A 13,501-nucleotide genomic window follows, 5' to 3' on the forward strand; every position below is an offset into this window, starting at 1 on the left:
GTTCTCTAATTTCAATTGACCAAGCTACAAAAGACTTTGACTCATGTGGATTTTCTTCCAACTCAACATATTTGGTAGGTTAGTAGTACTTAACTAATGATTTACTAGAACAAGGATTACACGGTAAAAAGTTTCAAACTAATTGATAACGATGTTTGTTGTTTGGGTTGAGTTGGATTGGATTGAAACACATTTTAAAGTTAACCTAATTGTTTGGGGTACAAGTTTTTTCAACCCAAACAATTCTCATTAAACAATAAACTCAACTCAATCCAACCACAAAAAAAATTTGGCTTCAATTGATTTGAGTTACTTGGCTCATTTATTTAAATTTTTGTTCTAAAAAGAAATAAAATAATATGTAATTTTTTTTTTAAAATTAATTTTAAATGTTGGATTGAGATTAACAACTTAATTTTAATGTATATTATAAATTTCTTTTTTCCAAAGTACAAAAAAAAATATTTTTTTAGAGTTGTTAGAAAATAAATGATTAGAAAAATATGTAATTATATATTTATATATATAAACAATTTTTAAACTTATAATAATTTTGGGTTAATTTGAATTATTATGGGTGAACCCTATGAACCAACTCAATCTATAAAAATTTTGTTTATTTAAATTCAACCCAATCTAAATGAGTCGTTAATAATAGTAACAACAGTGATATTTTTAGATAGACAAGAATAGAAAAAGGGGCCTAAAAGTGCCTTTGAATAAAAAGTTTACGAGAATCTCCAGAGACAAAAAGAGGAAGAGGGGAGATGGGGATGGGGATGGGATGAGGGGGTAAAATTCATGAATTTAAAACATATATATTGAGTAAATTTAAATTATATATGACTAAAATTGAAAATGGCAAAATATATTACTTAAAAAGTTTTTTTTTAAAAAAGGCAAAATATATATTACTCAAAAGTGAAAATGGCAAAATGTAGTCAACGTTAACCAAACATAGCAAAGTCGTTATTTTATCAAAGAACAGGGCCCACTTGTATATCCTAAATAATTTCAGAAACATTATCCCATGACTTTAGTAGTTGTTACCAGCCGTTGGATCTGATTATAAAAAGAGCAATCCTGAGGTGGGATTCCACTTGGCCGGCGCTTCAGTCCATTGACCTTGACACCCGCTGACCAATATGAACCGTCAAATCATGTGGGTCCCATTGTACATCAGATTTCCTAATCAAACAAACGGCTGGAGATGAGGTCGCCACAGAATTTTGCATCTATGCGTCGTAGAGAATAATACCTCCAGTATCTATGTTTATTAACTTGAAAAATCTCCGTCCCCGGCACTATTTCTCGTTATTATTATTTTTTTAAAAAAGAAAAACAAATAAAAGACTGAAAATTTGAAAATTACCCGTTTGAGTCTCTCCAAGGAAACACAAGGGCACATCTTGCAAATCCTTTAACCATTTCTGGTAGCCTTTTTTTTAATTTTAATTTTAATTTAATTTTTCTATCTTCTTGGTTTCTGAAGCTTTGTTCGAGCTCGAATTTTCGATTTGAGTATGGATTTTCAGAATTTCATGGAATTGTTCACCTTTGACACATGAAGGTGGTTGACGGTTAGGGCTTGGTTTCTGGTGCAGTTAGGGCTTTCATAAAGTTGATGGCGGCTGCAAATCCTCAGCCTTTGCAAGCGCGTCCCTTCCAGGGGCATGTCCAAGTTCCTACAATGATGGGGGATGATGACGCTGAATATGAAGATGGTGGTGGTGGCGGCGGCGGCGGCGGCGGCGGCGGCGGCGGCGGTGATGTTATGGATGATGTCGAAGAAGCTCATATGACTTCAGTAAGCGTAGCGAATCATGGAGGGTTGGTCATGGCGTCTAGAACTAGTGAACTTACGCTTTCTTTTGAGGGCGAGGTTTATGTGTTCCCCGCAGTTACTCCCGAAAAGGTACCTATTAGCCTGTTGTCTGGCATTTTTGTTATAAGTATATGCTTCTATTCTCGCAGTTATGTTTACTTTGAACAAGCTGGAGTTGTTAAGACTTTTCATGAACCCGAACTCGTGTCTTTATGCTACTTTGAGGGCCTGAAATTATTCAAAATAGGCTATAGTAGTTAAAAAGGAGTCTCAGTCTTGATTTTCTGGAGGATTGTGTTGGAATGAAATTCTTATTATCTCTCTCTCTATATTTTCTGAGAGAGAGACAGACAGACACGCAGAGACAGAGAGGCAGAGACTTTGGGTAGACTATATTAATGTTTTTGTTCAAATTGTCTGACTTGTTAGAATATTCGTACTTTTTTCAATGGATATATAGAACATTCATGTGCAGATCTCAGAATTTTAGTTTCTCTCTCTGTTTTCCTGGTTATGTCATTTTTTTTTCTATCATTGAGTTGTTGCATGAAGTTCTGTTGTAACTTGTAAGATGCTTTATCTACAGAGCTTTATGCTGTGGCAGTCAGATATTTTTCATGATGATTCCCAATTTTTAGGGGCAACCGCTCATGTGTTTCATTGGGATATCCAATGAAAGGTGTCGCACATCTGGTGCCTGCCCACAGAATTGTGGGCTGCCTTCACGATCACATGGTTGACGCCTATTACACCAGGAAATGAGATAACTGCCATACCGTTGTCAATTAGTCAACCTAGCCTATTTCTTTTCATTGAAATTTGGGAGGATTGGTTTTGTTCTCTAGGTCTATTTGAGTATGTTTGATCTCCCAGATTTCTTTTGGAATAGCCTGTCAATCTTCTTCTTCTTTTTGACTAAGCACAACAATGATGGGGTATGTTGGCAGTACTTCCTTATTGGGACTTGTCTCATGCATGTATCTTTCTCTCTTTGCGTGACTGTTGTATTAGAGCAGCTGATCTGTACATTTTTTTAAAGAACTATTTGTTTTCCATCTTAAAGAAAACAATTTGGTTAAGATAAGGAATTCTTGCCTTTCTTTGAGCAGGGTTTATTAGTTTTGGAATCCAGTCTACTTTGGAGTTTTTTTCTTTAGAAGAATTACAGGGTTTTGATGTGACAGGTACAAGCCGTGCTCTTACTTCTTGGAGGGCGTGATGTGCCAACAGGTGTACCTACAATGGAAGTGCCATATGATCATAATAACAGGGTAATGCAAATTGTGGAAATTTTACTCCATATTATGTGGGTTTGTTCATATATTCGATCTTGCCTACCGTCTTCAGGGTATAGTTGACACCCCAAAGCGCTCCAACTTATCACGGAGAATAGCCTCCCTGGTTAGGTTTCGTGAAAAACGGAAGGAGAGATGTTTTGACAAGAAAATTAGGTACACTGTACGGAAAGAGGTTGCACAGAGGTAAGATCACTTAGGCTACTATGACATGGAAGTAAAAGTTTAGTGAGAATATTTTACTTTGCGCATTAGCATTGGCATCTGTGGTTAATTCAATCCTCTTCTTCTCTCATCGTTTGATACAAGATGCTTATGGATATAGTGTACAAAATTCTAGGTCTCAGCTGCAGGATGACTTAGCTCATAGCCTCATATTATTAAGGCAACCAATTTTGCCTCTAAATAGTAATAGCTAGTACACTATCTTTGTTTCTGTTCTGCTGAATAAGTTTGAGGCCCTTGGACTTTTGTTCTGCTTCTGTTAGAATTCGCTCATTTGAACCAACTTGATAATTTAAATTTAAAGTAATTTTTATGTAGCAGACATTTATATACTCTAATAAAAATGAGAGGTATGTTGATAACTTCTTTTTTTTTTTTTTTTTTTTTGAGAAACTAATGTTACTCTTGTCTTTTGGGAAGTGAAAGTAGATCTCACTTCTTTATGGAAACAGTTTTTATAGCTATGCACGTTTAATTATTATTTTTACTTTTCATTGTTGTTTTAGGATGCACCGTAAGAATGGCCAATTTGCATCCTTAAAAGAAAGTTCAGGTGCTTCAAGTTGGGAATCAGCTCATAGTTGCCTCCAAGATGGGACTCGTTCAGAAACTGTGTGAGTTCATGGTTTTAGTCTGTTGTTTGAAATTATTTTTCAACAATATATTGTTTGGATACATACATACATACATACATACATATACACACATATATATATACACACACACATACATACATACATACATACATACACACACATACATATATATATATATATATACACACACACACACACATACATACATACATACATACATATATATATATACACACACATACATACATACATACATACACACATACATACACACATACACACATACATACACACACACATACATACATACATACATACATACATACATACATACATACATACATACATATATATATATATATATATTATTGCTGTTATATACCTCTATCAATAATAATATTCCTTCTAAAATATTTTTCAGTTTGCGGAAATGTCAACATTGTGGTGTTAGTGAGAACAATACACCTGCAATGCGTCGTGGGCCTGCTGGACCGAGGACTTTATGTAATGCATGTGGTTTGATGTGGGCGAACAAGGTTTTTATTCTAAGAATTATCAACATAAATTTTAACTTAAGACGTCCTCTTACATCTTGAATATCTTTTCCTATTATTATTACTTTTAGTATAATGTTAACAGAATAAGATATTAACAACTGGAGAAAACTGTGTGCCAAGAAAGATGTCTTTTAGTTAGTGCAGTAGAGATATTGCTGTATTTACCAAAAGGCTTAAAGTGTTTACACCAAGAATCAGACATTATATATATTCTTCAAAGGAATTCAAAAGGTAATATTGTCAGGCATAAGGACAAGGGAAAAGTAGTTGGCTCTGTGCTTCTCCATAAGACATGCCAAGGTGGCACCATTTTGGGGATGGGCACAAGTGTTAATGCTTCCCGACAAGAGTTTTCCTGAGAACACCTTAACTTTCTTCCGGTATCTTCCAAATTACCTCACAGAGATGAAAATCAATGATAACATCACTCTTTTTTGAGATCTAGGAAAAGATTTATTGGTAAAAGAGCTGTTTTTACATGCCCACAGTCATTATCTTCTGGCCAAGCAAGGAGATTTTCAGCTAGCACAGAAGGGCATAGCCATAGCCGTGGTTGAAATGCGTCACTATTCGGACTCCTCCTTGATTTAAGTGGCCAGCTGGAGTCCCCAAATCTGATCTACAGTGAGGTTTCACTTTTAAGAGAAGCTGTAAAGTCTTGGAAAGGTCACTGGGAAAGGAGGAATTAACTTTCTAAAATGTTCCTGGGATTTGACATTAGATCCATTTTCTATACGGAATGAAACATGATCATTCATAAAATTTTGAAGCTTATTATTTTGTTTTTCACTTTGCTCCAATGAGAAACCCCTTCCCGAAGAACAGCCTCCCTAAATTAAGCATTGGTCTATTTTTCATTACTTCAATGAAATTTAAGAAGAAACATGGAGAGCAGGTACCAGGTTTATGTCCAAGAATATCTTATGGATTTAAATTTTTAATATATTCTATTTTTTCATGCAGTATCTGTTGGTATTTTTCTTCTGCAACATTTCCTTTAGCATTTTGCCTTTCTTTTATTGGCTTATTGGTTGTACAGGGCACGTTGAGAGATCTCAGCAAGGGAGGGAGAAATGTATCTCTGGATCATATGGAACCTGTATGTTGAAGAAAGCACTGTTTTTCATTTTGAAATTGTTCGTCTCATTGTTTAAGGCTTACTGTACTCTGATATTGATCAAACTTGTTAGAATGCATTTTCTGGTGGGTACTGGCTTAGGATACCCACTTTTTCATTTTTTAAGTAGAAGTTTTAGATGGATGAGGGAAAAAAGAAAGTACAACTAAGATGGGCAATGCCTTTTCTCTAGATAAGAGGCCCATGTATGGAGAGACAGATGGCACACAACTGTGGGACTGGATGATCATCCCTTACCCAAGAGGATTAGGAAATAACCAAAAATTCTCAAATCAGCCATATTAGGGGAATTTCAAGAAAAGGAAAAGAAAAAGGCAAATGGGAAATCTCTTTGGTGGTGGCATCTTGAGCGATTTGATTTTTCTTCTAACAATGACCACATTCCAACCGAAGTAATGAGTCATTAGGGCAAGAGGGAAATATTACATATCCCATTCATATCTACTAAGAAAGCAATGAATACATTTTGTACTTCCACACATAATAGATGGTAGATTCCTTGGCTTATAATCTTATGTTTTTATGTGTTTTGAGTATTGACCCATCTTTTGGTTTAGGGTACTGGCATCATGTTATTCTTAGTGTATGTATGCCAACTTTTCCTTGAGAACCAAAATTTCCGTCTTAATATGATCTCCTTCTCTCTACTTATAAATTATGTTTTATTATGTAATGTAAATTGTTAAATAAACATATTGTATCCCCTTTACTATGCTATGATAACACCATTTAAATGTGTTCAAGCTCTTAACTTCCTGAATGGTTGACATTCTATTGTTCTGATCCTTTTCGCCTCTTATTGTAGACTGCTTTTCAAAATTATACTCCTATAGCTTCTGTTCATCTCTAGTACCTTCTCACAGTAAATATTTCCTAAAAACCGAATATGAAACTAATATTTTGATAGGCTGTTTCTGGCTGTTGTGTGAAACGTGAATGTGTTCACTACATGATCTTCTACTCTGACATCAATTTGTTAGTGATTGAAGTCTTGCATTATTTCAGTTTAGAATATAGATCGAGGTTGAGGGGTTATGCATGTCTGTCAGTCTGTATGTGTACATTTTTTAGTTATTTCTCAATAATACATATATTTCCCAAAAAAAGAAAAATCAATGATACATATTTATTTTCATCTCACGTCTTTTCTTTGCATGCCTAGTTTTTCTTCTTTCCCAGTTACTAGAACTACAGTTCGTGACGATTCATGGAAAGTTTGTATGCTTTTATTCATGTTGATGTATTGACCTACATTGTTTTTTCCAATGACCTCAATGGCTTTGCAGGAAACTCCAATGGATGTCAAGCCCACAATCATGGAGGGAGAATTTTCAGGCATCCAGGATGAACATGTACTACTTTTTTCCCCTATTAAAATAATTTCCATTTAGCTACCTTGTGTTATCTGGAAGCCAATGCATACTATATGCATGCAGGGAACTCCCGAGGATCCTAGTAAAACCATGACTGAAGGCTCCAGTAATCCTTCCATTGACCCTGACCCAGATGAGGAAGTATGCCCGTATCTTAGTGGATTTTAAGCCTCCTATTTTTATATAACTCTTTTTCACCTGCAGCTGAGTTTCTCTGTTGGATCTTTATGTACCCTTGTTTTCTTTTACCTTGGAGTAGGTAGCTCCGTCCATTCACTTAGATATCCTAAATTACCGAACCCCCGTTGTGAAAATCGGCATTTTCACTAAGTTACTCGTGTTGATAAATTGGTTCGTGCCAGATTGGTGCTCTTATATCTGTTCACTGTGCTTTTGTCAATGAAGGTGCTTGGCAGATGCATTCCACTTGAAAAAACTTATCCTAGATTTGCAGTTCATTTGTTTATCTTAGTCACCCTATTGCATAATTTCATGAGCTAGTTTGCTCTTGAATTGAATGCTCGATCAATAAATCGAGGATGCTTGATCGATGAGAATCTTGTTAACCTGCACATGTTATACTGCGTCACTCTGTCCATTTGCTATTCTTGAAGCCTGAGAGTATCATTGATTACCCTCAGAGTTTAGTTTTTGTAGTGATTTTAAAGGCTACATAGTTGAAAACGAAATAAATCCTTGAGCACTTTGTTTCATACTTGACAAGAAAAAGTGTGCAATTCCAAAGTAACTTGATGTTCCTTGTGGCGCAGGACATAAATGAAACCACTGGAGACCTTACAAATTCATTGCCCATGCGAATTGTCAATCATTCAACAAATGATGATGAGCAGGTATTGCTTATTTTTATTTCAAAATAATAAATGTGAATTATCTTTTATTTCAATGACTTTATTTTGGGAAGGGCAAAGCTATTTTAATTTTTCCTTGGGATATAATTTGAAAAATAAAAATCTCATTGTGTATTAACTTGAAACACTTCCTCAAACCCTAGTCAAACGCTTTAGATATCTCATCCAGGTTGCTTTCATGTTTGAAATTGTAAATCTTTTGTCATCCTGATTCCTGTATAAGTTATAAACATCAGTTAAATAATTCTTCATTTGTTAATAAAACGGCATATGGATTATGTCAAAATAATAGGCTGAAAAGAAGCTAAATTTATTCACAATAAAAAAATTAAATTAAATTATTAAATCTCTCATCAACTCCAAAGCTTGCATGTAGGTCGTGGTAAATTGAAATTTATATCAAAACTTAACACTCCTCACTTGAGCGGGAAGATTTGTGAATGACCCAACCAGTAGAAATCAATATTAGTTTAGGTGGAAATGAGAATAAAGGCTTGGATACAAGATTTTCTCCTCTAATATCATGTTAAGTTGATGGATTATGGTTTCAATATCACCGACAAACTCCACAATCCTTGAGAATTTTAAACTAAAGGGACCAAGCTATTTACAGAAATAGTAGATTGGTTGGATCATCGCATCTATTATAATCCATTAGGACATAGAAAAACAAGAGCTATTATTCCTTTATGCACGAGGTTAACCATTGACATTTTTTGTTATGCTCAAAGTCAACGGTTGTAGTATGCATTAGTAAATCAGGAGAAAGTAAGTCTGACTTGCTGGAAACTTAGACATGGTAGAGGCCTCGGAACTGCCCGCTGGAATCAGGAGAATATGTTTGATCTTTCTTTTCTTCCAAATTTTCTGTTCCTTTTGGAAGTGAAATGATACAATGCAGAAATTTGTCCAAAATGGAGGTTCCGACATTATTTATCTGAATTTTAAGTTGCCAATGGGTTTAAGCAGAGAAATGAATCCAAATGGAGCTTTAGGCATTATCTATACTGGGAGTAATAAGGTTTAAACAGAGAAATTAGTCCAAAATGGAGGTCTAGACATTGACAATTTCTGTTTAACCAAACCCAATCACCAATATATTGCCGATGTAGAAATTATTCTTCCGTTTCCTCTGTTACAATTTTCTTCTCCATTATGGTAGTTCAGTTTGTTAGAAGCCAAACTAAATGTAGGGCCCACTCTGGTACAAAGTAATCCTTGTCCTAATAGTCAGATATTCAGCCTAATTTAAATACCATTGCTGCTCCCCTTCCCTTTCATTCATCGGACAATGTCACTTCAGGCCTCTGACCAGTAATCTTGTCTTCTCGTTAGGAAAACCTCCATGATTAATAACAGATATATGAGAATCAAATAAAGTAAGCCCCAAGAGCTCAGTTAACCTTAACATTAGATGTTAAAAATTCTTGCAAGCCTCATATTAATTGAATTGAAACTTAGTGAAAGTTGTTGGTACAAGTTTAGACTAAGCTGTTAGTTATTACTATTCTTATTTGTTGTTCTCCAATGATTCTCCAAGGAGATTGCTTGTATGAACCATCTGATGGCAGCTGAGCCAACTGGCAACCTTAACTCTTTTAGATTTGGTGCTGATAGATGTAGACGACGGACCTTGATTGCATTAACAAGTGGCTTCGTAGTGCTAATATTTCCTTGCTTTTGCAACTAGTAAAATCACTAAGTGGTATGGATTTGCTGCATTTTTTGGGTTGATATTCAATTACTTATACTAGTTTTTATCTTCAGGAACCTCTTGTTGAACTTGCTAATCCGTCAGATACCGATATAGACATCCCCACTAACTTTGATTAGAAGGTAATCGTTTGCTTAGGAGATTTCAAATAATACTTTGGCTGTTAATAATTTCTTGTGCCCGCATAAATCCTAGAGGTCAAGTTACCATCAACAATGGAGTGGCAGTTAGGACTTGTATAATTACAAAAAATGTCCATGACATAAGGTTCAAGTGTGCAGTGGTCATCTTTTGGCCGGAACGTTGCACACTGGTCTCAGCTGACGTTAGATCTTCTAACGATGTTGATATTGCTGCCAGAAACTGTTTGTATTCACTGTACGAGTCGAGTTGTTAGGGGATACGGTTGAGTTCTTCCATCAGTGTATGATCTGAGCGATTCATTTGGTAGGATTACTCTTGATTCAATTTTATTGGAAGGTCTGCTTCCCTAATTTATCGTCATAATGATGAAGGGATCAAATGCTTGTGGTGTTTGTATCTTAAGATAGACCTTTGTTTTGCTTCTAATTGACAAATATTATATACAATGACTTGAGCAGTTGCTAATAGAATAAATTTGCACATTGCGAGCCCTGTAATTTTAGTGATGGCCCCTTCCCTTCAGGGACCTTTTTAGTGTAGACTGATGGATTAGCCAATCGCAAAATTGGAAAGTTTGTACTGTTCTGTTTGGTCATGTATAAAAATAACTTGAAAGGAAAATTTACAGTACGTTTTATTTTTTATTTCCATCATCAAGGTTGTGGGTGCTACTTGCAATTTTGACAGGTGAAGATTATTGGACTCGAACTATTTCTCATGGTTGAATGGAACTCTTTTAAATGCAAAATTTATGCATCAATAAATTGTGTTTGGTATGTAATTAAAATATTATTTTAGCACAATTGACATGAAGTTTGTACTATCGATTTCGGAGCAGATATTCAATTCTCACTTGTATATCGTGAAAAAAAATGTTTTGCGATGGGTTATGTGTTTGATATATCTTTTAACATGCTTCTGAGTATTTTTTTAGTTGAATTTTGACACACTCCGTTGCACCTTAATCCATTTTTTAATTTAGCCGAGTAAATATTAGTTGCAAATCCTTCAAATTTATGAATTAAATTAACAAAATTTTCAAAATTTTTATATTAAATGGATCATTTTTAATACATTGTTTTTAATTAAAAAATAACAACATAAAAAAATTTCTTAATAGAAACAATAATATTTCATATGTAAATACAATTAAAATATTTAATTCCAATGTTCATTGTCTACCCTTCAACTAAAATATTACAATGTTCATTTAAAAGTAAGTCTTGATAAAACATCAAAATCTTATAAATTGATTAAAGTATAGAAAAGTTGGGATGAAAATCTTATAAAATTAAAGTATAGAAAATCTTATAAAATATTAAAGTATAGAAAATCTTATAAATTTATTAAAGTATAGAAAAGTTGGGATGAAATCAGAAAAGGGCTTACTTGTGAGTTGTGAAACTATGGGTTTTTAAAGCAATACATACATACATTACATATATGTACATATATATACAAACACACACATATATATATTATATTTGGTGGGTGGGGAATTTGGCTGGGGCTGGGAAATATATTCTTCGTCTTATCCCTGTTTAGCCAACGGAGAGAAAGTTCTTCCGGCTCTTTCTCTATTCTTCGTCTAATCGGGGATTCTCACGAATAAATAGATATCTTTAGTTCAATTACAAAATTGATGTGATTTGAGTCTGAAAGGTCTTTAAAAAATGTGCACGGATAGTTGACAAATTTGTTTCCTAACATATTATTATCTTTATATTTCAATCGATGTATTAGATTTCTACGTGGATCCTAAACTTTTTGCTTGAATCTGAAACAATATCAAATAGATATTTCATGGAGTCAAAATTGAAAATTCAAATACCTGACCAAATAAACATAAAAAAGAAGGTTTAGAAATATGATAAACACTTTTTAAAGTTCACAAATTTATACATAGATAAAAGTTTTAGTCTTGATATTTAACCTTATAATTTATTTTAGTTAAAGAATTCAAATTTAATTCAAGACAATGTCTCTCATATTATCAATTTTGTGAGCAAAGATTCGATCTCTCCACTCCACATGTTGTCAAAAATGAGAAAAAGCAAACTTAGATATTTGTCGAAGTTTTTAAAATAGAAATAAACCTTTTTATAAAATTAAATTTTCTACGATACTTGCTAAATATTAAAAAATGTATATGTTTATACATATGTGACAAAATTAAAATATAATTAGGCTTCTCATACAAATTTCAAATCTTTAAATATTAAATTTGGACCGGGTAAAATGAAAAACAAGATATGCGTGCACTTGAGTGCAATAAAATGAAGATTGTTTCTGGTGTTATTTGAAATGATGCTTGTGTTATTAATTTTACTTAATTATCAGAACTTTGATTAAATCATTTATCTTAGGGTTTTTTTTTTTGGACAATCATTTATCTTATGTTTTACATTTAAAAGAATTTTGAAATTAATTAATTTTATTTTATAAGTTTTAGTCTGTTTGGATAAGATTACTAAATGATAAAAACATTATTTTGCTGAAACCAATATTTGAAATTCTATGTTGGTTAGTTTAGTATGGTGAGTGTATGTTTTGAAACATAATTCTCAAATACACTGTATTTGGATTTTAGGAGTACTTTCATCCGTTCTTGATTTTTTTTAGTATAAAAAGGGGTGGGAGATTTAAAACACGGGCTTCTGGGTCTTCAACACATATTTTCTTGGTCCTTAGCATATATAGATACCAATTGAGCTAAGCTCTTGTTGGCCGATAGCTCTTGATTAAGTGTTAAGGTTTTGCATTTTAAAAAATTTCAAAATTAATTACTTCTACTCTTACAAGATTTAGTTTGTTGGATAACATTTACGGAATGACTTTAGGCTATTTTTGTTAGTCCATTTGGTCAAAGCTTACTTACACAGAATCAAGATTTATCTTTGTAAATTTTTTGTAGGGAGTCTTATTTGATTCTTTATTTCTTCTTCTTGAAAACTTAAAATTTTAATGAACGATGAAGAAAGATTTTAAGTTTTCCAATTTCCATCACTTTTTTTAATATTTGACGAGATTCACAGGAGAAAAAATCAAAACACCAGAAAATATTAAGAAGGAGAGGGATATGAAGTGTGAGGAAAGATTTGAAGAGGCAATAAATAGATTTTTTTTTTATATGTAAAGTATGAGATCAGATTTCAAATCTCGAGATTGATAGTACAAATACATGTCGAGTAGTTAGTTAGAGGACATTGTCCTACTTAATTTTATTCGTAAATATTAACTTTGGCTCTTTGCCAAGTAGTTTTAGAGGCAACCGACCTTGGGGCTTTGACCCATTTGTGGTTTAATTTCTTATATATGTTCCATTGTAATGGCTTTCAAAGTTGAGTATGAGACGTCAATGGTCAAGCAACAAGTCATGATTTTGGACAATAAATGTGACCCTTAAAGGGCATATTTTGAGCACAAAACTCATTAGAATGTTACTTGGAACAAGGTGTTGAATTTTCCATCTCGCAAGATTCAATTGTGTTAGCATGCTACTCTGTTGCATAAGCATTGGGAAAGATTCAAATTCCAGACCTTTCTAGTCAAAGATATATGGTTTAACCAATTAAGCTATGCTATGTATTGAACATCGTGAGATAAGTAGTTTTTATTCCCAAGAGGAGAGAGTTACAGGGGTCCTCTTCCTTTTGAAGATAGATATTCAGAACATGGGCGTAATCATGCTACGTATGCCACATATGAACATTTAATAAAACCTTCAACAAAAGTCTCCCAAAGGGTAGACTGTCCAAAATTTAT

The 13,501-nt window shown here is 33.6% G+C and overlaps 1 protein-coding gene across 4 annotated transcripts; it reads left to right on the forward strand.

The window, feature by feature from the left end:
* The first annotated feature begins 1,283 nt into the window (after positions 1–1,283).
* LOC120075478 (GATA transcription factor 24-like) lies at positions 1,284–10,649 on the forward strand. Of its 4 annotated transcripts, none has more exons than XM_039028901.2 (12): positions 1,284–1,433; positions 1,605–1,915; positions 3,010–3,096; positions 3,173–3,306; positions 3,852–3,959; positions 4,363–4,477; positions 5,538–5,597; positions 6,923–6,988; positions 7,073–7,150; positions 7,780–7,860; positions 9,646–9,714; positions 9,788–10,233. In XM_039028901.2, the coding sequence occupies exons 2-11, from the start codon at positions 1,625–1,627 to the stop codon at positions 9,709–9,711; spliced, it is 1,086 nt and encodes a 361-aa protein (XP_038884829.1). In that variant the 5' UTR covers positions 1,284–1,433; positions 1,605–1,624; the 3' UTR covers positions 9,712–9,714; positions 9,788–10,233. The 4 variants fall into 4 exon arrangements, with proteins under 4 accessions (XP_038884829.1, XP_090168926.1, XP_090168927.1 ...); XM_090312800.1 differs by lacking the exon at positions 9,788–10,233 and adding an exon at positions 10,424–10,649 and having other exon boundaries at positions 1,300–1,433; XM_090312801.1 differs by lacking the exon at positions 7,073–7,150 and having other exon boundaries at positions 1,300–1,433.
* The last annotated feature ends 2,852 nt before the right edge of the window (positions 10,650–13,501 follow it).

The sequence above is a fragment of the Benincasa hispida genome, chromosome 4 (assembly GCF_027475165.1).
Source record: "Benincasa hispida cultivar pf3 chromosome 4, pf3_genome.v1.1, whole genome shotgun sequence".
In the NCBI taxonomy this organism is placed as follows: Eukaryota; Viridiplantae; Streptophyta; class Magnoliopsida; order Cucurbitales; family Cucurbitaceae; genus Benincasa; species Benincasa hispida.

Bases quoted from the DNA above. Each gene is read 5' to 3' on its own strand.
- LOC120075478 (XM_039028901.2), top strand. From the start codon at position 1,625: ATGGCGGCTGCAAATCCTCAGCCTTTGCAAGCGCGTCCCTTCCAGGGG. The intron at 1,916-3,009 runs GTACCTATTAGC...TTGATGTGACAG, and splicing joins CCGCAGTTACTCCCGAAAAG to GTACAAGCCGTGCTCTTACT. The intron at 3,960-4,362 runs GTGAGTTCATGG...AATATTTTTCAG, and splicing joins GGGACTCGTTCAGAAACTGT to TTTGCGGAAATGTCAACATT.